The sequence below is a fragment of the Oncorhynchus kisutch genome, linkage group LG3, assembly GCF_002021735.2.
Source record: "Oncorhynchus kisutch isolate 150728-3 linkage group LG3, Okis_V2, whole genome shotgun sequence".
NCBI classification, from domain to species: domain Eukaryota; kingdom Metazoa; phylum Chordata; class Actinopteri; order Salmoniformes; family Salmonidae; genus Oncorhynchus; species Oncorhynchus kisutch.
This window is the reverse complement of record NC_034176.2, coordinates 31,780,025-31,806,360: the sequence shown is the minus strand read 5'-3', so window position 1 is coordinate 31,806,360 and position 26,336 is coordinate 31,780,025. Positions and strand designations below refer to the sequence as shown.

At 42.8% G+C, this 26,336-nt stretch overlaps 1 protein-coding gene across 2 annotated transcripts in view; it reads left to right on the top strand.

The window, feature by feature from the left end:
* Positions 1–1,609: 1,609 nt before the first annotated feature.
* The window catches only part of LOC109880612 (coronin-1C-A), a 71,318-nt gene continuing 46,591 nt past the window's right edge, over positions 1,610–26,336 (top strand). Inside the window, exon 1 of one of the 2 annotated variants that reach the window (XM_020472805.2) lies at positions 1,610–4,142. In XM_020472805.2, coding sequence (XP_020328394.2) covers positions 1,616–4,142 — 2,527 coding nt within the window. In that variant the 5' untranslated portion in view covers positions 1,610–1,615. Of the gene's footprint in view, positions 4,143–17,113; positions 17,322–26,336 lie in introns of those variants that run through there. The other variant, XM_020472812.2, reaches the window with a different exon arrangement.

The window sequence follows — 26,336 nt, the reverse complement described above, 5'->3', positions numbered from 1 at the left end:
ATATAATGTATATACCATGTAATATAAACATGTATTTCAACATTTTGATATATTGCTCTGTAATTTTCATTTCAAATTGCATGCATACACGCACAGAGAATTCAATGTTTTTACAACGTTTGTATTTCCACACAGCGAGTGAATGTTAGATAAGATGTTCTCACCCAGTCATGTCTCTGTCTGTCTGGTAAATGTTCAGCAGTCATATGATAAGGAAGCAGCAGCCACAGCAGTGATAGACAGGGAAAAGAGAAAGGGGGCATTGACAGGAAACAGACTCTTGTTCCAGAGCTCTGTCCATTGTGCTTCATTATTTTCTCTGCTTACCCCTGCAGTTCAGTGTGAGCATTAGCTCTGTAACATGGCGGACAAACTGACATACTCGAAGGGTAGTAATGGTACCTATTGGGACGTAGTCATGTGCAAACAACTAAAAAACATTAGCTAAACACACAAGAAACAAACACCAGATATACTTTTAAAGATTGATAATACCCCTACAACAGCCTGCTAAAGAGCAGTGGATGGAATACTGGAATAACAAAGAGAAAAGCTAAATGTATAAGCAGTAGGTTATTGTATGAAAATCCTGCTTTAAAATATGTGAAATACAGTATTGGATTTCCGGCGTTCATTTATAGAATAGGTCAACTACTGTTAGTGAGAGAAAATATCCGGTGATTGGTTGAATTGCCACAATCAAACAAAAATAACTTAATCCAATCTTGGGAAAGACATTTTGTTCAGAAAAGGCTGAAAATAGTCTCCAGCAACTTTATCAAAAACTTCATAAACTCCCAGAGAGAGAGATTATTTTCATTGTGGCTTTAGATATTGAATGGCCTTATGTGCCTGTGCTTCATCTGCAGTCAAATCAGGTTTCCCTCTGACCATCTAAGAGCCTGGAATCAAAGGGCTACAGTATATCCTGCATTCTGTTCACCCTACTATTATATATTATTTCAGGATAATCTAATCGCTTTGTTAGGCTGCAGTTTCATTCACTAATATCCTACCTCCACATTTACATAGCCAGGATTGTCAAATTCTGATGTAAGGTCCTACGTACTGACTACTGACATGATCACCCTCAGAGGGAAAATGAGGGAGGTTTCAGTTAAATCTTGTGACTCCAATGTATTTTTCTTAAGTTTACCCAATACGGGTTAACATTGCAAGGACATGAACAATCTGTGGTCATAAGATGCTTAGCCAGAGCAGACCATGTAAATTACTTCTTTTTAGTGTGACTTTCTGCTCTCCTTTAGCTCCCATAATGTCATAGTGGTATATAATGTGTCTACACATGGTCAGATTTGAGCTATTTCACAGTAAATGAATCTGGCATTGTGCCTGATATCTAATTACACTGCTCATTTTCCTGTCTCTACTTCATGTTTCCAGCTGATGTTTCCACCTCTGCCTGTTCTCAGTGGGACATGTATTTATTCATACACTCTGCTGTGAAATAAAGAGATGGAGAGAGTGGTTGTTGGAGAGCAGGGCACAGTGTCTACAGTTAGGTAAACGCTGGTGGACTGGCATGCCAAAGCCAGTTGTAGACTGCTACTTAAGAGTGAGGATGATAATGGCTTGTCTTTCTCCACAGACTAGCATGGGGCAGAATCAAGATAAGGTGGAGGATGAACAGGCCAGCGGTGGAGAAGCGGAGGAGAGGGGGCCCTGCATCGACCTGGAGGATGCAAGTGGGGGCACGGGCGTTGCCATGGGGGGAGGAACCCCCCGTGAGGAGGCCGGTAATGGCGGGGAGGATCCAGGGAAAGCAGCCGCTGAGAATCTGGATGAAGGCCCAGGCAGCGAGCCAACAACACCTTCGGCAGAGAAAAACCTTAGCACTCAGAAAAGGGTGAGTCCTTCCATGAAGGGGGAGGTGAGAGAGGAAGGGGCTGGAGGAGAGGAGGGAGGCAGGACTGCTCTACTGACTCCACAGGATCCGGACAATAGCCAGAGCCCAGAGAGTCACACACAGAGTGAGGTGAAGGCCAGAATACCCAGACAATCCACCCAAAACGAGAGGGATAAGGAGAAGAAGGAGGGTAAAACTGCCAAGATGTACCGTCGAGATGAGAGAACAGCTCCACATCAGAAAAACCCGGAAGAAAACCTCTGCTCTGCTTTAGGGGAAGTTACTGGGCAGATGTATAATCCAGCTGTGGAGAAAACTGATGCCACTGTTTCAATGGGTGAGGCCACCATGGAATACAAGAAGGAGGGTTCTGTAGAAGTTGGCATGGGTGGGACTAATACGGGAACTACTGATGACGTCGAACAAGAGGTAGGAAGAAAGAAGTTGCCTGTTCAGAAAGACCAGGAAATGAAAAATGGAACCTCCGAGGCAGTTGAGGATGAAGACACCGAGTGCACTGATGGAGCTGTAGGTGGTTTGAGAGAACTGAAGGGTCCCTGTAAGACTAAACATCAATCATCATTGAAAAAGACCAAAGGGAAAAAGTGTCTGTCAGTTGTGGGTGAGACCTTGAACCATGACCATCCAACAGTGGGAAAGGTAAAGCCACATGACAATGAAAACAAGGGTGACATTGAGAAAGAGAATAAAGCGTCAGAGGCAGCAAGATGTGACATCAAGTCTGGCCGGAATGATAATCACAAACAAAGTGAGCTGGACAGGGCAGGATCCCCTACAGTTGACCCTCCCAATCAAGGGGACACAGAAGACCTGTCCATGGTGCCTACAGTAGGGCCAAGCTCTATTTTGGAGAAGCTACTGAAAAGAAACAAAAATGAGGCGTCTCCAGATCTCTCCAAAGTTAGAAATGTGGTCTTTGAATCAAGGGACCAGTCTGACGACCATGACCAGCTGAAAACATCTGAGACAAAGCCTCCTCCACAGGGTGTTGAGACAGTGGCGATATCAACACCAATATCAGCAGTGAAGGAAACAAAACCAAAACATGTCGTAATGAAAACAACACCAAAATCATCCGCTGATGTTGCAAAGACAGCTCCATCAGATAAAAATATCTCTGAATTACAGTGCGATGTTGAGGAAGAAACCATGTCATCATCATCCTCTGTATGTGCAACAGAGAGACCCCCTGGAGCAGAAGTTAACACCAAGCCCTGCCATGAGGAGGATCATCCACAAAGTCTGACAAAGAGTGAGCAGGCAGGGAAAACTGCTCAGGACTCCACAGATATAATCTGTCTACCAGCTTCACTTCTAGAGACTGAATCTGTCACTGAGCAAGAAGCGAGGACATCCTCACCAATGGATGAAGCTGACTGTAAAGATTCAGAGCAGGATTCAGCAACAACAGTTGCCTCGCACCAAAACGAGGAGAAGACGATGGAAAATACCCACCCAGCTGAAACGCAGTCACCAGAGAGCTCACAGAGTCCACATGTTGAGGGCAAGCCCTCCTCGAGGAGTGATGTCATCACAGAAAAACCTGCATCTTCCTCAGTGTCTGAGGTCATCACTGAGTCTACAGAGTCTACATCCTGCAACAAAGAGGATGATCAAACCACAGAGCCCCTGCCTTTGCACAAAATGGATGAATCCCCCAGCACTATCCCTGTCACTGAGATTCCTCCATCACAAACAGAAAATATCACTGCTGGGAAAACAACACCTAGCCTATGCACCTCAGAGGCCTTGCATGATGATTCTATGGAGGAGGCTAAGACCAATAAGGACCCTCGTCAAATTACAGACATCCCAGTTGTAGTGATAGAGGCTACCCTGGCCTCGGTAGCAACTGGGATGGCTCTATCAGAAGAAAGCCAAGGGAGTATGGATGAGAAGCTTCAGTCTCAAAATGAGACTTTAAAAACAGAGCCTCTGTCACAGCAAGTCACAGAGCGCACCACTGCAGTACATTATGATGAAAAGTCTACCCAGGACAACGACGAAACTGCCTCAGAGTGTGACAAACACCAGAATACTCCTAAATCGAGGCCTGTTTCTGAACTCATAAAGGAGAACATTCTACTACAAGAAAAGCTGAAGCATCCAGATTTGACAAAGCCATTGGAAGCAAAGCCTGATTGGGTTTCGGAGCAAGCCCAGTCTGTGAAGGTGGCTCAAATGTTGGCGGCTTTTGACTTCCCCAAGAAGTCCCCAGAGAAGGCACTGGAGAGGAAACCATCTGTGAGAAAAGGTAGGAATCATCTGAAATGTGCATTATGTGACAGCCTACTGTAAGTGGGGATGAATAAAGATAATATGGCACCATGGGGATGAATGAGAAATGTACAGTGGTGGAAAAAGTACCCAGTTGTCATACTTGAGTAAAAGTAAAGATACCTTTTTAATAGAAAATGACTCAAGTAAAGGTGAAAGTCAGCCAGGAAAATACTACTGAAAGTATTTGGTTTTAAATATACTTCCGTATCAAAAATAAAAGTACAAATCATTTCACATTCCTTATATTATGCAAACCAGATGGCACAATTTTCTTGTTATTTTAATTTACGGAGAAGCAGGAGCACACAAACACTGACAATTTACAAACAAAGCATTTGTGTTTAGTGAGTACGCCAGATCAGAGGCAGTAGGGATGCCCATGGATGTTCTCTTGATAAGTGTGTGAATTGGGCCCTTTTCCTGTCCCGCTAAGCATTGAAAATGTAATATGTACTTTCGGATGTCAGGGAAAATGTATGGAGTAAAAAGTACATTATTTTCTTAAGGAATGTAGTTAAGTAAAAAGATGCCAAAAATACACTGCTCAAAAAAATAAAGGGAACACTAAAATAACACATCCTAGATCTGAATCTGAATGAATATTCTGATTAAATACTTTTTTCTTTACATAGTTGAATGTGCTGACAACAAAATCACACAAAAATTATCAATGGAAATCAAATTTATCAACCCATGTAGGTCTGGATTTGGAGTCACACTCAAAATTAAAGTGGAAAACCACACTACAGGCTGATCCTACTTTGATGTAATGTCCTTAAAACAAGTGGATGGATGGAGCGAGACATGATGTCCCAGATGTGCTCAATTGGATTCAGGTCTGGGGAACGGGCGGGCCAGTCCATAGCATCAATGCCTTCCTCTTGCAGGAACTGCTGACACACTCCAGCCACATGAGGTCTAGCATTGTCTTGCATTAAGAGGAACCCAGGGCCAACCGCACCAGCATATGGTCTCACAAGGGGTCTGAGGATCTCATCTCGGTACGTAATGGCAGTCAGGCTACCTCTGGCGAGCACATGGGGGGCTGTGCGGCCCCCCAAAGAAATGCCACCCCACACCATGACTGACCCACCGCCAAACCGGTCATACTGGAGGATGTTGCAGGCAGCAGAACGTTCTCCACGGCATCTCCAGACTCTGTCACGTCTGTCACATGTGCTCAGTGTGAACCCGCTTTCATCTGTGAAGAGCACAGGGCGCCAGTGGCGAATTTGCCAATCTTGGTGTTTTCTGGCAAATGCCAAACGTCCTGCACGGTGTTGGGCTGTAAGCACAACCCCCACCTGTGGACGTCGGGCCCTCATACCACCCTCATGGAGTCTGTTTCTGACCGTTTGAGCAGACACATGCACATTTGTGGCCTGCTGGTGGTCCTTTTGCAGGGCTCTGGTAGTGCTCCTCCTGCTCCTCCTTGCAAAACGGCAGAGGTAGCGGTCCTGCTGCTGGGTTGTTGCCCTCCTACGGCCTCCTCCACGTCTCCTGATGTACTGTCTCCTGGTAGCGCGTCCATGCTCTGGACACTACGCTGACAGACACAGCAAACCTTCTTGCCACAGCTCGCATTGATGTGCCATCCTGGATGAGCTGCACTACCTGAGAAACTTGTGTGGGTTGTAGACTCCGTCTCATGCTACCACTAGAGTGAAAGCACCGCCAGCATTCAAAAGTGACCAAAACATCAGCCAGGAAGCATAGGAACTGAGAAGTGGTCTGTGGTCACCACCTGCAGAACCACTCCTTTATTGGGGGTGTCTTGCTAATTGCCTATAATTTCCACCTGTTGTCTATTCCATTTGCACAACAGCATGTGAAATTTATTGTCAATCAGTGTTGCTTCCTAAGTGGACAGTTTGATTTCACAGAAGTGTGATTGACTTGGAGTTACATTGTGCTGTTTAAGTGTTCCCTTTATTTTTTTGAGAAGTGTATAAATAGTCAAGTACAGATATCCCAAAAAATTACTTTAAAGTACTACTTAAGTACTTTACACCAATATATATTTGAAGGATTTCTATGCTGAAAGCATTTGGTAACCACAGGCTTTTCTGATCCATATGTCCAATATATACAGTACCAGTCAAAAGTTTGGACACACCTACTCATTCAAGGGTTTAAAAAAAAACATATATTTTCTACATTGTAGAACAATAGTGAAAACATCAAAGTTATGAAATAACACATGGAATCATCTACTAACCAAAAAATAGTTGCACAAATCAAAATATATTTTAAAGTAGCCACCCTTTGCCTTGACAGCTTTGCACACAGCTTGGCATTCTCTCAACCAGCTTCATGAGGAATGCTTTTCCAACCGTCTTGAAGGAGTTCCCATATACATTTGAAGTTGGAAGTTTACATACACTATAGCCAAATACATTTAAACTCATTTTTTCATAATTCCTGACATTTAATCCTAGTAACAATTCCCTGTCATAGGTAAGTTAGAATCAGCACTTTATTTTAAGACTGCAAAATGTCAGAATAATAGTAGAGAGAATTATTTATTTCAGCTTTTATTGCTTTCATCACATTCCCTGTGGGTCAGAAGTTTACATACACTCAGTAAGTACTTGGTAGCATTGCCTTTTTAAATTGTTTAACTTGGGTCAAACGTTTCAGGTAGCCTTCCACAAGCTTCCCACAATAAGTGAGTGAATTTCAAAATCAAATCAAATCAAATGTATTTGTCACATACACATGGTTAGCAGATGTTAATGCGAGTGTAGCGAAATGCTTGTGCTTCTAGTTCCGACAATGCAGTAATAACCAACGAGTAATCTAGCCTAACAATTGCAAAACTACTACCTTATACACACAAGTGTAAAGGGATAAAGAATATGTACATAAAGGTATATGAATGAGTGATGGTACAGAAAAATGATGCAGTAGATGGTATCGAGTACAGTATATACATATGAGATGAGTAATGTAGGGTATGTAAACAAAGTGGCATAGTTTAAAGTTTCTAGTGATACATGTATTACATAAAGATGCAGTAGATGAGAGTACAGTATATACCCTACATTATTCATCTCATATGTATATACAGTGCCTTGCGAAAGTATTCGGCCCCCTTGAACTTTGCGACATTTTGCCACATTTCAGGCTTCAAACATAAAGATATAAAACTGTATTTTTTTGTGAAGAATCAACAACAAGTGGGACACAATCATGAAGTGGAACGACATTTATTGGATATTGCAAACTGTTTTAACAAATCAAAAACTGAAAAATTGGACGTGCAAAATTATTCAGCCCCTTTACTTTCAGTGCAGCAAACTCTCTCCAGAAGTTCAGTGAGGATCTCTGAATGATCCAATGTTGACCTAAATGACTAATGATGATAAATACAATCCACCTGTGTGTAATCAAGTCTCCGTATAAATGCACCTGCACTGTGATAGTCTCAGAGGTCCGTTAAAAGCGCAGAGAGCATCATGAAGAACAAGGAACACACCAGGCAGGTCCGAGATACTGTTGTGAAGAAGTTTAAAGCCAGATTTGGATACAAAAAGATTTCCCAAGCTTTAAACATCCCAAGGAGCGCTGTGCAAGCGATAATATTGAAATGGAAGGAGTATCAGACCACTGCAAATCTACCAAGACCTGGCCGTCCCTCTAAACTTTCAGCTCATACAAGGAGAAGACTGATCAGAGATGCAGCCAAGAGGCCCATGATCACTGGATGAACTGCAGAGATCTACAGCTGAGGTGGGAGACTCTGTCCATAGGACAACAATCAGTCGTATATTGCACAAATCTGGCCTTTATGGAAGAGTGGCAAGAAGAAAGCCATTTCTTAAAGATATCCATAAAAAGTGTCGTTTAAAGTTTGCCACAAGCCTCCTGGGAGACACACCAAACATGTGGAAGAAGGTGCTCTGGTCAGATGAAACCAAAATTGAACTTTTTGGCAACAATGCAAAACGTTATGTTTGGCGTAAAAGCAACACAGCTCATCACCCTGAACACACCATCCCCACTGTCAAACATGGTGGTGGCAGCATCATGGTTTGGGCCTGCTTTTCTTCAGCAGGGACAGGGAAGATGGTTAAAACTGATGGGAAGATGGATGAAGCCAAATACAGGACCATTCTGGAAGAAAGCCTGATGGAGTCTGCAAAAGACCTGAGACTGGGACGGAGATGTGTCTTCCAACAAGACAATGATCCAAAACATAAAGCAAAATCTACAATGGAATGGTTCAAAAATAAACATATCCAGGTGTTAGAATGGCCAAGTCAAAGTCCAGACCTGAATCCAATCGAGAATCTGTGGAAAGAACTGAACTGCTGTTCACAAATGCTCTCCATCCAACCTCACTGAGCTCAAGCTGTTTTGCAAGGAGGAATGGGAAAAAATGTCGGTCTCTCGATGTGCAAAACTGATAGACATACCCCAAGCGACTTACAGCTGTAATCGCAGCAAAAGGTGGCGCTACGAAGTATTAACTTAAGGGGGCTGAATAATTTTGCACGCCCAATTTTTCAGTTTTTGATTTGTTAAAAAAGTTTGAAATATCCAATAAATGTCGTTCCACTTCATTATTGTGTCCCACTTGTTGTTGATTCTTCACAAAAAAATACAGTTTTACATCTTTATGTAATGTGGCAAAAGGTTGCAAAGTTCAAGGGGGCCGAATACTTTCACAAGGCACTGTATGTAAACATTATATTAAGTAGCATTGTTTAAAGTGGCTAGTGATATATTTTACATCAATTTCCATCAATTCCCATTATTAAAGTGGCTGGAGTTGAGTCAATGTGTTGGCAGCAGTCACTCAATGTTAGTGGTTGCTGTTTAACAGTCTGATGGCCTTGAGATAGAAGCTGTTTTTCAGTCTCTCGGTCCCTGCTTTGATGCACCTGTACTGACCTCGCCTTCTGGATGATAGCGGGGTGAACAGGCAGTAGCTCGGGTGGTTGTTGTCCTTGATGATCTTTATGACCTTCCTGTGACATCGGGTGGTGTAGGTGTCCTGGAGGGCAGGTAGTTTGCCCCCGGTGATGCGTTGTGCAGACCTCACTACCCTCTGGAGAGCCTTACGGCTGTGGGCGGAGCAGTTGCCGTAACAGGCGGTGATACAGCCCGACAGGATGCTCTCGATTGTGCATCTGTAGAAGTTTGCGAGTGCTTTTGGTGACAAGCCGAATTTCTTCAGCCTCCTGAGGTTGAAGAGGCGCTGCTGCGCCTTCTTCACGATGCTGTCTGTGTGGGTGGACCAATTCAGTTTGTCTGTGATGTGTACGCCGAGGAACTTAAAACTTACTACCCTCTCCACTACTGTCCCATCGTTGTGGATAGGGGGGTGCTCCCTCTGCTGTTTCCTGAAGTCCACAATCATCTCCTTAGTTTTGTTGATGTTGAGTGTGAGGTTATTATCCTGACACCACACTCCGAGGGCCCTCACCTCCTCCCTGTAGGCCGTCTCGTCGTTGTTGGTAATCAAGCCTACCACTGTTGTGTCGTCCGCAAACTTGATGATTGAGTTGGAGTTGGTGCGTGGCCACGCAGTCGTGGTTGAACAGGGAGTACAGGAGAGGGCTCAAAACACACCCTTGTGGGGCACCAGTGTTGAGGATCAGCGGGGTGGAGATGTTGTTACCTACCCTCACCACCTGGGGGTGGCCCGTCAGGAAGTCCAGTACCCAGTTGCACAGGGCGGGGTCGAGACCCAGGGTCTCGAGCTTGGAGGGTACTATGGTGTTAAATGCTGAGCTGTAGTCAATGAACAGCATTCTCACATAGGTATTCCTCTTGTCCAGATGGGTTAGGGCAGTGTGCAGTGTGGTTGAGATTGCATCGTCTGTGGACCTATTTGGGCGGTAAGCAAATTGGAGTGGGTCTAGGGTGTCAGGTAGGGTGGAGGTGATATGGTCCTTGACTAGTCTCTCAAAGCACTTCATGATGACGGAAGTGGGTGCTACGGGGCGGTAGTCGGAACAATGGTGGCCCTCTTGAAGCATGTGGGAACAGCAGACTGGGATAAGGATTGATTGAGGCGCGGCTGGGGATGCCGTCTGGGCCTGCAGCCTTGCGAGGGTTAACACGTTTAAATGTTTTACTCTCGTCGGCTGCAGTGAAGGAGAGTCCGCATGTTTTGGTAGCGGGCCGTGTCAGTGACACTGTATTGTCTTCAAAGCGGGCAAAAAAGTTATTTAGTCTGCCTGGGAGCAAGACATCCTGGTCCGTGACGGGGCTGGTTTTCTTTTTGTAATCCGTGATTGACTGTAGACTCTGCCACATACCTCTTGTGTCTGAGCCGTTGAATTGCGACTCTACTTTGTCTCTATACTGACGCTTAGCTTGTTTGATTGCCTTGCGGAGGGAATAGTTACACTGTTTGTATTCGGTCATGTTTCCGGTCACCTTGCCCTTATTAAAAGCAGTGGTTCGAGCTTTCAGTTTCACGCGAATGCTGCCTTCAATCCACGGTTTCTGGTTTGGGAATGTTTTAATCGTTGCTATGGGAACGACATCTTCAATGCACGTTCTAATGAACTCGCACACCGAATCAGCGTATTCGTCAATGTTGTTGTTCGCCTCAATGCGGAACATATCCCAGTCCACGTGATGGAAGCAGTCTTGGAGCGTGGAATCAGATTGGTCGGACCAGCGTTGAACAGACCTCAGCGCAGGAGCTTCTTGTTTTAGCTTCTGTCTGTAGGCAGGGAGAAACAAAATGGAGTTGTGGTCAGCTTTTCCGAAAGGAGGGCGGGGGAGGGCCTTATATGCGTCGCGGAAGTTAGAATAGCAATGATCCAAGGTTTTACCAGAATTTTGGCCCATTTCTCCTGACAGAGCTGGTGTAACTGAGTCAGGTTTCTAGGCCTCCTTGCTCACACACGCTTTTTCAGTTCTGCCCACAAATGTTATATAGGGTTGAGGTTAGGGCTTTGTGATGGCCACTCCAATACCTTGACTTTGTGGTCCTTAAGCCATTTGCCACAACTTTGGAAGTATGCTAGGTGTCATTGTTTATTTGGAAGACCCATTTGTGACCAAGCTAACTTCCTGACTGATGTCTTGAGATATTGCTTCAATATAACCACAGAATTTTCCTCCCTCATGAAGCCATCTATTTTGTGAAGTGCACCAGTCCCTCCTGCAGCAATGCACCCCCACAACATGACGCTGCCACCCTCGTGCCTCACGGTTGAGATGGTGTTCTTCGGCTTGCAAGCCTCCCCCTTCTTCCTCCAAACATAACGATGGTCATTATGGCCAAACAGTTCTATTTTCGTTTCATCAGACCAGAGGACCTTTCTCCATAAAGTACGATCTTTGTCCCCATGTGCAGTTGCAAACCGTGGTCTGGCTTTTTTATAGCGGTTTTGGAGCAGTGGTTTCTTCCTTGCTGAGTGGCCTTTCAGGTTATGTCGATATAGGACTTGTTTTACTGTGGATATAGATACTTTTGTATCTGTTTCCTCCAGCATCTTCGCAAGGTCTTTTGCTGTTCTGGGATTGACTTGCACCTTTCGCACCACAGTACGCTCATCTCTAGAGACCGAACGCGTCTCCTTCCTGAGCGGTATGACAGCTGCGTGGTCCCATGGTGTTAATACTTGCGTACTATTGTTTGTACAGATGAACGTGGTACCTTCAGGCGTTTGGCAATTGCTCCCAAGGATGAACCAGACTCTACACATTTTTTTCTTATGCCTTGGCTGATTTATTTGGATTTTCCCATGATGTCAAGCAAATAGGCACTGAGTTTGAAGGTAGGCCTTGAAATACATCCACAGGTACACCTCCAATTGACTCAAATCCTGTCAATTAGCCTATCAGAAGCTTCTAAAGCCATTACATCATTTTCTAGAATTTTCCAAGCTGTATAAAGGCACAGTCAACTTAGTGTATGTCAACCTTTGACCCACTGGAATTGTGAGAGTGAATTTTAAGTGAAATAATCTGTCTGTAAACAATTGTTGGTAAAATTACTTGTGTCATGCAGAAAGTAGATGTACTAACCGACTTGCCAAAACTATAGTTTGTTAACAAGAAATGTGTGGAGTGGTTGAAAAAGGAGTTTTAACCAAACTGTGTATGTAAACTTCCGACTTCAACTGTATATGCGGAGCTCTTGTTGGCTGCTTTTCCTTCACTCTGCGGTCCAACTAATCCCAAACCATCTCAATTGGGTTTAGGTTGGGTGATTGTGGAGGCCAGGTCATCTGATACAGCACTCCAGCACTCTCCTTTTTGGTCAAATAGCCCTTACACAGCCTAGAGGAGTGTTTTCGGTCATTATCCGGTTGAAAGACAAATGATAGTCCCACTAACCGCAAACCAGATGGGATGGCATATCGTTGTGGTAGCAATGCTGGTTAAGTGTGCCTTGAATTCAAGACACAGTGGTTGGAACCAATTTGGACTCATCGTGTTTCTTGGCACAAGCAAGTCTCTTCTTATTGTTGACCTTTTACTAGTGGCTTCTTTGCAGCAATTCGCCGAACAAATCAAATGTTATTGGTCACTTACACATGGTTTGCAGATGTTATTGCGAGTGTAGCGAAGTGCTTCTAGTTCTGACAGTGCAGCAATATCTAACAATTCCACAACTACCTAATACACACATCTAAGTCAATTTAATGGAATAAGAATATATAAATATATGGATGAGCAATGACAGAGCGGCATAGGCAAGATGCAATAGATGGTATAAAATAGTGTGTCACAGTCAGCCACCAATTATGCAAGTTCTCCCACTTAAAAAGATGAGAAGCCTGTAATTTTCATCATAGGTACACTTCTGCCTAGCGATGCACAATGCACAATTGGCGATGCACAATTGGCCTAGCGTCGTCCGGGTTAGGAAGGGTTTGGCCGGTAGGGATATCCTTGTCTCATCGCACACCAGTGACTCCTGTGGCGGGCCGGGCGCAGTGCACGCTAACCAAGGTTGCACGGTGTGTACTAACAATTGGATACCACGAAATTGTGGAGAAAAAGTTGTAAAAATAAATGTCTTACTCGTGTCGGCCACGGAGAAGGAGAGTCCCTGTTAGTGGGCCACGTCGGTGGCACTGTATTATCCTCAAAGCGGGCGAAGAAAGTTTGTCTGGAAGCAAGACGTCGGTGTGCGTGACGTGGCTGGTTTTCCTTTTGGAGTACGTGATTGTCTGTAGATCCAGCCACATACGTCTTGTGTCTGAGCTGTTGAATTATGACTCCACATTGTCTCTATACTGACATTTCGCTTGTTTGATTGCTTTGCGGAGGGAATAACTACACTGTTTGTATTCAGTCATATTCCCATTCACCTTTCCATGAGTAAATGTGATGGGTCACGCTTTCATTTTTGTGTGAATGCCGCCATCTATCCACGGTTTCTGGTTAGGGTAACTATTAGTCATAGTAGGTACAACATCTCCAAAACACTTCCTTATAAACTCACTCACCAAATCAGCGTATACGTCAAAACATCTTGGTGTGGATTCCGGTTGGTCAGACCAGAGTTGAATATCCCTTGAAACGGGTACATCCTGTTAGAGTTTCTGCCTATAGGAAGGGAGGAACAAAATGGAGTTGTGGTCAGATTTGCAGAAAGGAGGGCCTTGTATGCATCGCAAAATTTAGAGTAGCAGTGATCCAGTGTTTTACCAGCGTGAGTACTACAGTCAATATGCTGATAGAATTTAGGTAGCCTAGTTCTCAAATTTGCTTTGTTAAAATCCCCAGCTACAATAAATGCAGCCTTGGGATGTATGGTTTCCAGTTTGCATAAAGTTCAGTGAAGTTCCTTGAGGAACGTCAGGGTATCTGCTTGAGGGGGGATATACACGGCTCTGACAATAACCAAGGAAAATTCCCTTGGTAGATAATTGATTGTGAGGAATTCTAGGTCAGGTGAACAAAAGTACTTGAGTTCCTGTATGTTGTTACAACTACATCATGAGACGTTAATCATGAAACATACACCCCCGCCCTTCTTCTTCCCGGAGAGATGCACAAAGAATCCAGGGGGCTGTACCGGCTCTGACAGCATATCACGAGAGCCATGTTTCTGTGAAACAGAGTATGTTACGATCCCTGATGTCTCTCTGGAAAGCAACCCTTGCCCTAATTTTGTCTACCTTTTTTATCTAGAGACTGGACATTAGCAAGTAATATACTCAGAAGTGGTGGGTGTTGTGCGCACCTCTGAAGTCTGACCAGAAGACCAATCCGTTTGCCTCTTCTCTGGCGACGATGTTTTGGGTCAGTCTCTGGAATCAGTTCAAATGCCCTGGGTGGTTCGACAAAGGATCCGCTTCGGGAAAGTCGTATTCCTGGTCATAGTGCTGGTAAGTTGATGTCTCTCTGATATCCGATAGTTCTTCGCGGCTGTATGTGGGCTAACAATGTAAGAAATAATACATAAAAAAACTAAATTCTGCAAAGTTTGCTAAGGACTATTTTTTTAAACATTTTATTTAACCAGGCAAGTCAGTTAAGAACAAATTCTTATTTTCTATGATGGCCTAGGAACAGTGGGTTAACTGCCTGTTCAGGGGCAGAACGACAGATTTGTACCTTGTGGGTTTGAACTTGCAACCTTCCGGTTACTAGTCCAACGCTCTAACCACTAGGCTACCCTGCCGCCCTAGAAGTGAGGCAGCCGTCTCTGTCTGTGCCATCTTAAGATGGCCTGATTGCACGCTGTCTCTTCTGAACAGTTGATGTAGAGATGTCTGTTACTTGTACTCTGAAGCATTTATTTGGGCTGCAATTTCTGAGGCTGGTAACTCGAATGAACTTATCCTCTGCAACAGAGGTAACTCTGGGTCTTCCTTTTCTGTGGCGGTCCTCATGAAAGCCAGTTTCATCATAGCACTTGATGGCTTTTGCGACTGCATTTGAAGAAACTTTAAACGTTTTAGAAATGTTCCCTATTGACTGATCTTCATGTCTTAAAGTAATGATGGACTGTTGTTTCTCTTTGCTTATTTGAGCTGTTCTTGCCATAATATGGACATGCTATTTTACCAAATAGCCCTATCTTCTGTATACCACCCCTACCTTGTCATAACACAACTGATTGGCTCAAATGCATTAAGGAAAGAAATTCCACAAGTTAACTTTTAAGAAGGCACACCTGTTAATTGAAATGCATTCCAGATGTCTACTTCATGAAGCTGGTTGAGAGAATGCCAAGATTGTGCAAAGCTGTCATCAAAGCAAAGGGTGGCTACTTTGAAGAATCTCAAATGTAAAACATTGATTTGTTTTACACTTTCCATGTGTGTTATTTCATAATTTTGATGTTTTCACTATTATTCTTCAATGTAGAAAATAGTAAAAGAAAGAAATCCTTGAATGAGCAGGTGTGTCAACTCTTAACTGGTACTGTATATAAATAATTAGTTTACATGTTTTTTTACTTAGTTATGCAATGTATCCCAATACCCACAGATCTACCTTCATCTAGTGGCCCTAAACAATGTGGCTCGGGTAAACATTTGGTGTGCTGATAGGATAAAGCTGCTATTTGTAATACTTGTAGAATGTGGCTTATTCTGCTAAATGTGGCTTTGTAAAATGATGCCATCTTGTGGCAATTAGAAAAAAAAGTCATAAGGTCCATTATTTAAATAAATAAATAATTGACAACTCTTTTTCTCCCCAATTTCGATCTTCAATTCATGATCTATTAAATCTAATAGCTAAAATACCTGAAATAATATTTTGTCAACAGCTGCAGAGGTAGCAGTTATAGTAACACACCACACCATGTGTCTGGATGACATTTGCATAGCTGCAGTTCACCAACCACTCCCATGCCTTCAAATTGTTTAACGTCTGCCATTAAAAGAAAAGATAGAGGGGGGATTATGTCAATGGTTTTTGCTCCACAAGTTTCTGATTTTTGCAGGCGTTAACATTTTTCACACTGAAACAATATACAGTATGCTGTATGTATGTATTGTAAACTGGGTGGTTCAAGCCGTGAATGCTGATTGGCTGAGAGCCGTGGTATATCAGACGGTATACCACGGGTATGACAATTTATTTTTACTGCTCTAATTACATCGGTAAACAGTTTATAATAGTAATAAGGCACCTCGGGGGTTTGTGATATATGGCCAATATACCACGGCTAAGGGCTGTATCCAGGTTGAGTATAAGAACAGCCCTTAGCCGTGGTATATTGGCCATATACCACACCCCCTAAGGCCTTACTGCTTAATTATACCAGACCCAGCTCTAACAATGATTGGTGGCTTTGGCTGTTGCTCACCTATAGAGTACCACAGTATGAGTCATAATACCTATAAAACATAGCAGTCAAACAAGGAAATAGTTCCAATTGTTTTTACACCATACATTTTTCCCATATGGGGAATTTATTAACACTTAAAATAAGGGCTGTGTTTAATGGAGGCTTACACTGGAGTGACGTTTTGTTAACTGTGTATCTCTCTAGGACAAAGTGACTTCAATTTATTTGCCTGTATTTACCCTCCAAAAATGAAATGCTAATTTGCTGATAATGTGGCTACCATAAAGAACTACATTTGTTATTATGATCTGGACAAGACTGGCGAATTGAGGCAAATGTAAGAGTCTCTGGATCAACTATCTAATAACTAAATGTAATAATGAATTTTGTTACATTTCTTTACATGGACAATTATTTAACTGACTTGTGCAAGTTTAAAATTTACACTACCACTTAGCAAAGGTGTCGGCTAGAGATGACGTGCAGGAGTTTGCATGAGGTCTACTTCGATACTAATTGTCAAATCTGAGAATAAAAAGAGCTGAATATATTGATAAAATCTCTCTCGGACAAGGTGACTTTTATATTGTTATGAAAAACGTCATGCCAGGGTAAGCTTACACGAATCACAGACCTTATGTTAGGAGTTCCTAAAATTCTCTAAGGGAAAAACGATTGGCCCTATTTCCAGTTTGACCGCTAGGTTTTATGGGTATTATGACACCACTGGTTGCTCTTGTCCAAAAATGCCTGGGCAAGCCATAACTGAGGCGGGGACAGGGGGCGGGCGTTGTATCCGGTGCAGCAGTGACAGGGGAAAAGAGAGCACTAGGCGAGTTGTCAGCGGCTTCAGCTGGATAAACGTCGGGAGTCCTATTTAAGATAATTCAACAGTCAGGGATATTTTTTTTTACTTTGATCTGGAAGGTACGTCTTGTTGCTTTATGTTTACTAATATTGTACACACAGTTAGCGACATTCCTGCTTGGTTGATTGTATTCAACTGTGCCGTCTACGCTTTAGTTAAGTGACGTTAGCGAGGCAATTGCTTGGGTTCAGTTAAGAAAGCTAACGTTAGCTAGCTAGTACAGTTAACATTGGCTAGCTGAATTAGGATCGCCACGTTTTCAACGTCAATGAGTTTGCTACTTAGCTAAGTTAGGTGATGTCTGTTAGTTAGCTACCTTGTTTCTGTAATATTTATGATAGCCTCCATGCGGAATGAATGGCCAGTCCAGCAGCCAGTTGGGGTGGGGTATATTAGCCACGACAACGTCATCGTATCTGATGAACCAAACTAACCTGCGGTTCCACTAAAAATAAGAGGATGAAGACGGTAATGTAATTTAGCGTCAAACTGAACGAAATTAGAGAATATTTAGGTAACTGGAAAGTCTTGATTCAGAGAGCTTCATTCAGCGTTCAGCACGCAATGTCAGTTGGGTGTGTTTGTAACCATTTTGAGTACAATCAAATCAAAGTATTTTGTCCACCGATACAATAATTCCCTGACGGAAGCGCATTGTTCCCGCAGAAGTGTCGTTCTTTTTTTAAGAACATAGTTGCAACGATTGTACCACTTTATTTTAAATAGTTCGAGGAATAGGCTAATAACGTTACGTTTAATTCTGACGGAGCTTTCTTGAGGTGAGACTTGTCTTATGTCTGGAAAAAGAATATTCTGTCATTCTAATTTGTTTGGTGTAGTCAGGAAGACCAAGGGAGAAGGAATAATGTACTAGCAAGTCTAACGTTACTTGCAGCTGAATAATACTCAGCAAAAGGGAAGGGGGGGGGGGGGGGGGGGGTCAAGGCAAAGCATAGCTGCGCTACCGACACAGCTATGTTTCAACGATCGATTGGGTCAAATTAAGTGGATGAAGATATATTTTAGTGAGACCATAAAGACGTTATGATTTTGTATCTGATTTATCTGTATTTTTGTATCCCCATAAACATTCCTCTATTGCTTACCTTCTAGCAGCAGCGGGCGCGCGGTGATGGGTCACCATGAATGGCCATGTATAATGCCAACCTACTTTTGTGACTTGGCTAGATGTGTTGAACAGCCATAGCTTTTATCAGCATTTACACTTTTCATTCTGTTAAGTAGCATTTTGACCTTTTGACAGGCCATTTAGATTTTTACTGGATTCTGGTTTTCAGAACAAAGTGACTTCCCTATAAATTATTAGCCTTGATCCCCCTCAACACACTTTTATTCAAATAGTTTTGTTCATAAGTAGCTTGGGAGTTCCCTTCCATTGGAGAGATTGAGTTTGAGTCGTGGGTGCAGGACTGGCCATTGCTAGCTGTCAGTCAGACCTGAGGGGCGCATGTTAACACCACGGTCATGTTTGGTCTGGATGTCAGGACACATCAACCTCGTGCTGGCTGGCCCCTCAGATCACACCGTCGTTTCCTTAGAAGTCTCTCCCCTGCCTCCTATAGCTCTGCTAGGAGAGGAAGTGGGTCAGAATGCAAGGAAGTGTTAGGCTACAGAGGATGCAGCAGGGAGAGAGGTACTGAATCCCAAATCACTCCCTTCCATTTGTGCATTCATGTGCGCCTCCACCATAATGCACAAGTGTTCCAAAGCTGAGTGAGTGAACATTATCGAGGGTTATAATTAGACTCTCCGATAGCCTCTTCCGCCAAGCCATCAAGGCTGAAGGCTTCAGAGCTAAGTGCTATCCCGACATGCACTGCGATGTGGTTGGAGTTTAAGAAATTTGATACAAAAGAATGGAGAGGTGTGCCTAATAATGTCACATGCATTTGTTAAATAATAAAACAAGTATGACATTTGAATTAAAAGTGGAATATTAATTGCACCATTCAAGTCACAATGTGTCCCGAAGTTGATTGGTTTATTGATCCCCTTGCCACTCTCTGGAAGTCACCACCCTGTGAGTTCAGTCAGCAACACGTGACAACGAAGGGCCCTCTGAGAGATTTGGTAGGGGCGTGGGGGTGGTTTGGGATTCGTGGAGAGAGGACTCAATGTCGCCGACCCCACTAACACCCCTCTTCTCCATCCGCATTTGTATGAATGTATTCCAAGATAAAGGTCCTTAAGAAATTCACGAGAACACAACAAGAGCACACATTTTCAGGTAGCAATTCTGTCTATTGGTAATTTAGAATGCAAACCTCTTAACATGTTCTACATTAAGTCAGTGTCAGGTTCTCTGTGCAAGGGGCATCTGAGTCCACATCACCAAGGTGACGAGGTTATGCCTTCCTCCTGAGACGACAACTCTACAGGAAAATTAAATGATTAAACTTTAAATAGGATTTTGATAACGATTGGGAGTACACATAAGCAACTAATTAAGCCTACAGCCCTTCACATTACTTTTGGTGGTTTATTCAGCCAATTTCTTTCTGCCCTGTGGAGGTGTCAAATCATCATGCACACCTGCTCTGTGCTCAGAGTTCTTGCTGGTTGTTTATTTGTAGACTAACACAGATTTATTATATTCAGATGTTTTTTTTAAACCAAACGGGCATGTTTTATATACAGAAATAACACTTGTTCAAATAAACAGACTAGGCAACTTGTAAAAAAAAATATATATATATTTTTAAAAGCATGACGGACAAAAGGTGGTTTAATCATGGATTTAAAGTACAAATATGATTTTTAAAGACATAGGGTTTGTTTAGATTTGACTTTCAGAGATTTTGTACACAATGTTACTAAAGATTCAAAGATGCGATTATCACACCCAACACCATTAATGATTCAGTCATGATGCACTATGACAAACAGTTTTTATAACTCCTAACCGTCACACAGGTGCATGATAAATGTATTCCATCCAGTGATTAACAGCATAGCCAGCAGGAGTTTTACATAAGTGCTTAGAATAGGATGAAGACTGTCTCTTTGTTTGTTTAGGCACTTGGACCTTGGTGCTGTAAACATGACCCATCTTGGAAAGGTGTTGGCGTCTTGCCAATAGTATCCTCTTTTGTGGGACACCAAGTTTAATGCTGTGTTTTAGATGGTATGAGATAGACGGCGAACCAGATGTCATTGTTTTCATGAGCGCACATGGTAAATGCCATCAGCCGGCACGGTAGATGGGACTTGCCGCCAGTTCAAATATTTAAACTTTTGCCATCTGCCATAACGTTGTTTTCTACTGGATGTTGATTTGCACTGTTTGTTTACTGAAATCACCATAGCAATGCATACAGTTGTGCTGGCTTGCTTTTGCCATCACCCTCTGTCTTGCTTTCTTATCCTGCTATACCAACGGGTATGATGGTTTTTGCATCCCTCATCTAAACGCAGCATAATGGTCTTTTTGTCCGCTGCATTTCCTTTGCCCTCTTCTGTGTGCTGCCAAACCTGCTCTGAGATTTGTTGAACTTGAGGGTGATGGCAAGATAGCATGTGATGTGTCTAACTACAGTGCCTTCCTAAAGCATTCACTCCCTGACCTTTTCCACATTTTGTTTTTACTGCCTGAATTTAAAATTGATGTTTTGTCACTGTACTTCACACAATACCCCATAATGTAAAAGTGGAATTATGTTTTTACAATTAAAAATGGAAAGCTGCAATGTTAAGTATTCAACCCCTAAATATGTTAAGAATACATTTTTCTTTAGTCAGAATAAGTAGGATGGAGTTTTGAACCAAAGCCTAATTTCTGTACCCTACACATGCAATTATCTTTAAGGTCCCTCAGTTTATCAGTGAATTTCAAACACAGATTCAACCACAAAGACCAGGGAGGTTTTCGAATACCTCGCAAAGAAGGGCAGACATTGAATAGCCTTTTGAGCATGGTGAAGTTATTAATTACACTTTGGGTGGTGTAGCAATACACCCAGTCACTACAAAGATACAGGTGTCCTTCCTAACTCGGTTGCCAGAGAGGAAGGAAACAGCTCAAGGATTTCACCATGAGCCCCATGGTGTTTTTAAAACGGTTACATAGTATAAAGGCTGTGATTGGAGAGAAACTTAGGATGGATCAACAACATTGTAGTTACTCCACAATACTAACCTAAATGAGAGTGAAAAGGAAGCCTGTACAGAATACAAATATTCCTGTTTGCAATAAGTAAAACTGCAAATAATGTGGCAAAGAAATCAACTATGCCCTGAATACAAAGTGTAATGTTTAGGGAACATCCAACACATCTCTGAGTACCATATTTATAAGCATGGTGGTGGCTGCATCATGTTATGGGTATGCTTATCATCCCCAAGGGAGTTAAAACTGAATAGACTGAACTGAATAGCACAGGCCAAACCTGGTTGTCTGCTTTCCAACAAACACTGGCAGCCATTCACCTTTCAGCAGGGCAATAACCTTACCAATGACGTTGAAAGTTCCTGGGTGGCCTAGTTATTGTTTTGAAATCTGCTTAAATCTATGGCAAGACTTACATGGCTGTCTAGCAATGACCAACAACCAACTTGACAGGACTTGAAGAATTAAAAAAATAATAATGCAAATATTGTCCAATCCAGGTGTGCAAAGCTCTTAAAGATTTACCTTGAAAGACACACAGCTGTAATTGCTGCCAAAGATGATTCTAACATGTTTAATACTTGTAATCAAGGGTTAGGGTTAGAATGTTTTTCCCTTTGACCTAGAGTATTATGTATAGATCGTTGACAAAAAAATGACATACATTTGAATCCCACCTAACACGTGTGGGAAAAGTCAAGGGGTGTGAATACTTTCTGGATGCACTGCAGATGTGACTTACTTGGTAAGTGACCAGGATCATGCATGGATTGGATGAGCACACCATTCAGCATGATTTCTGTGGTGTATTCTTCTGGTCAAAAATAAATGTTTCATCGCAACTATTGCCCACAGTTTTTTTTTAAATTATTTTTTACCTCATTTAATGGGGTTCATTGTCTTGGTGGATGTAACACAACAGAACCTTGCACCTTTAAATCCTGTGCTGTGATGGTAACATTTAACCTAGGCCTAGGTGGTCTGTCTAAAGCCTGTCCTGATTTAAGTAGTTTTATAGGATTGGTGGCGTGGGCTCTCATGTCTTGGAATGAAATGGGACTAGTGCATGCTTAGACGAAGGCCTTCATTTGAGACATTTTACATCTTTCGTTGTTATAGTTTAGGCTAGACCCTGGCAAGATCCTGTAACGGATTCTGACGTTCCAGTTTGAAAAATCAAGGTGAAATGGCGAATGCTGCCTTGTCCTTACTTGACATTTGATGTGCCATTTGAACATTGTTTGAAATGTCTGACTCATCCAAGCCTAGATAGGTAGGGAGATGAGTGGATCAGTTCCAGTGTCTCGTCTTTTTGCACTGGCTTTGTCTGTATTTTGCAGGATACATTATTCTTGGCCTTTGTCCTCCCAGGCCCATGTTTTGTCAAATAATTCAACATTCCATTGAACTGCGCTGCAGACATTGTGCCCGCATGGTATTTTACAACAAGCAGAGCACAGGCCACATGGTCACCCAGGGGCAGAGAGGGGTGAAAAAGCAGCACCTTATCTCATTTAAGGAAAGCGGTGGAATGTAGATGGAATTGGATTACAGTGGTTCACTGTGGCTTTGGTTACAGGAAAGAGATTTCATGTTTGGTATCTCTCCATGCGTTCTGCGTGGCAAAAGTACATGGAGAGCATTGAGGTGATGGTACAGAAAGAAAAGCCTTGGGACAACATGGATGGCAGACTCTGTGGCAAGAGAGGGGCCACTCCAGTGTGGTGGCTATGTGGTTAATTGTTGGTATGTTATTTAATTAGAGATACTTAATGTGCACTCACTGACAAACAGATGGCAAACAAATATCATACAGATATAGCATGTGGTGTAGTTATTATGCATTTCATCATCAAATAGATTGTGGCTTTGCTTTCCTTGATGTCATAGCCGTTTAGCTCGTCCTGTCAGTTGAGGACGCGAGGCCTTGTATCTGTCAACAAAATAAGCTCTCTCTGCTTAACTTTGTAAATCACTAGTATCCTCTGGGCAAATAGCTTTCAATTGACAAAATTACCAAATGGAACATATTTCATAACTTGTAAAGAACACACACAGTCCTGGTTAAATTCTGACATGTCAGGTATTTGAAAAACATGGTCATTGCTCCTTTTCTTCCTCTTTTTCTGGGCCCTATTTTATTGGCCACTTTTGGCAAGTTTTTCTCTCTTGAGTTTGAATCCATACCAACGTGTGATGTGAATATAGCCTAGTGATTGAACAGATTCCAATTTTGATGCTGTGTGTTATGAAGTGGTTCCATCATATTTGGTCCTTTTCTAATTCTGATCTCTTTCCTTGGCTGACTTTACTCCTCTCTTCTTCACATAGAGCCTGTGTGTGTTGTTGGGATTTCCTGGTCAAATCTTGCTGGTGATCCCTGCAGTGAGCTATGAAATTGAGTGCTTGATAACATCAGCACTGGTCTGGTTCCCAAGTAACCACTATGTAGTGAGTGTATGTTGAAAGAAAATTGTGAAATCTATTTGGATTGACATTGTTCACCTTGGCTTTGGTTGACCTCCTGCCAATACCCCATGTACTGTACCATGTACTTTTTAAAGTCCCTTCTCTTATATTGTCAGTGGCTCTCACATGTAGAGAGGGAGAGACATACTGGGACTTTAAAGCAGAGAGGATGCTGACCTGATCTGTCAGTGTGGGTGGGGGGATTGGGATCAAACAGGATATGGCCCTTCCTCCTCATTTCCATGTCTGTGTACAATTTCCCTTTACTCAGGATTCAGATTGATCAGTAAACCAACCTTTCCCCCAGCCTGATACTGTCTCTATTTCCTTGTTTGTATTGTTTTGCAGCGATCCCTGTGGAATATTGTCTGGGTGGGGCAGTATTAGCGTTGCAGGCTTCTTATTGACAAACCAGTTTTGGCACTGATAGCTGTAGACAGAATGAGGTAACCATGCTGTTAGAACAGGGTTTTCTTCTGCATCAAAATGGGGCTTAGGTGGTGGGTATGACTATGGGCGTGGCCAATGGTGCAATCACTGATCACTGTTTGTCACTCCTGTTAGCCGCAGTGACAATGTAGCCGTTTTAAAGCCTATTTCCTGAAATAATACATTATGCCATGCCGTATGTGATCTGAGTGACTCAAACATTGTACTTTAAAAAAAAAAAATTAAATAGCGATTTTTAAATTCTCCTTGTCTTGCTTTTATTTTGGTGACTTAGTTCTCAAAGATCTTATTTCAAAAATAAATGGGTCCATTTTATATTTTCTAAATCTGTCTGATTTTAGTCTTAAGTTTAAACTTTTCCATCCTAAATTAGTTTTACTGTTCAGACAATAGGCTGCCTGCCCGATAATTTCTATGCAGAAAACAACCTGTAGTAGTAGGCCTAATTGTGATGCATGAACATAACCATGTATGGTGTTAGATTGTGACTGAGCTGCAAGAGAAATAAAAGGCGTTCCCTCCGGGCAACTACAAGGTCTCGCACTCCTCTTTTTGACTCTCTTCACCTCTTTTCAGTAACTGCTTCCCAGCCTTATGTCAGAGCATAACAATGTTCCTTGGTTTAATAGAAGGCAGCAGTCCCCACTCCCCAGCACTCCACTTTGACTGTTTGGTAGAGGGGAGTGGAGTCTAACTCTCTGTGCTCTCAAGGAAAGGGGGAATAGGCTGAAGTAGTGGTATGCAGAGAAGGATTCAAAAAAGTCGTACTGGTTCCATTTCCTGCTAGTCATTTCCTCAGGCTGAGGGTCCTGGCCTATCAGTGGCAGCCAAAGCCATGGTGTGATCCTTGGTGGTACTCCTTTCTGTCTCTCAACATCACTTGATGTTGAGAGATATCTGACATCTCAGTGATCTGACTGGCCTGTCCTACGATCAGTGAACCACATGACCCAGGAGACCGTAGAGGGAATGACAAGGCACCCTCAGGAACAGTGACACATGGCTGAGACTCGGATTGGTAACAACCCTCTGTTGCCCCGCTGGTGGGGTTACTAGGCAGATGAGGCCCAGACTGGCCGGCTCAAGCCACTAGTTAGCTTGATCCAGCTTGGAGCTGATCTGTCATCAGTATTGTGGAATAGTTCTAATGTTAAGGCTAGATTTTAATAGCGCTGCTCTCGGATCAGCTTTCGGTCTTTCAATCCTATCAGTATTGACACATACTTCAACGACGCACTTAGCGAAGTTGTGTTGGTGGTGTTTTGGGAAACATGTTATATTTGGCCATTGTTGGAACTATGCATCCAATTAAACACTCGTAAGCCTATGTTCCATCGCTATCAGAGAACCCAGCCCTGGCTAACCTTTAGAGGGATACTTCGGGATTTTGGCAATGAGGCTCTTTATCTACTTCCACAGAGTCCGATGAACTCGTGGCTGCCACTTTTGTCTGTCCAGTATGAGGCAGTTTAGGGCCTCATTGCCAAAATTCCAAAGGATCATTTTAACCTATCAAGCACCAGTACCTCTACTCATGTTGGTGCTCTATTGTATTTGTTAACCTTGACATATGCATTCAGATGAGACCCCTTGAGGACTGAATACAGTAGTGCAGGTCCAGCCTGGAAACTGGTTGATTTAATCTATCCACCACCAGTGGTGACTGAGGATGCTGTGTGGAGCAGGAAGTATGTGATATCCTCCTGTAGAGGATAGGATAGCCAGGCTACGGTGCTCCGTCATGCAAGAGTTTCTGACCGAGCTCTGTTACACACCTAACCTCCCCCGCCCACTCCGTTATCACTGTCACATACAGTTGTAAAATCCCAGTGTGCTTTAAATGTTCATTTGTGGAATTTCTTTCCTCCTTAATGCATTTGAGCCAATCAGTTGTGTTGTGACAATGTAGGGGGTATACAGACCAAGTCCATATTATGGCAAGAACAGCTGAAATAAGCAAAGAGAAAACACAGTCCATTACTTTATGACATGAAGTTCAGTCAATACGGGAAATTTCGATTTTGAAGTT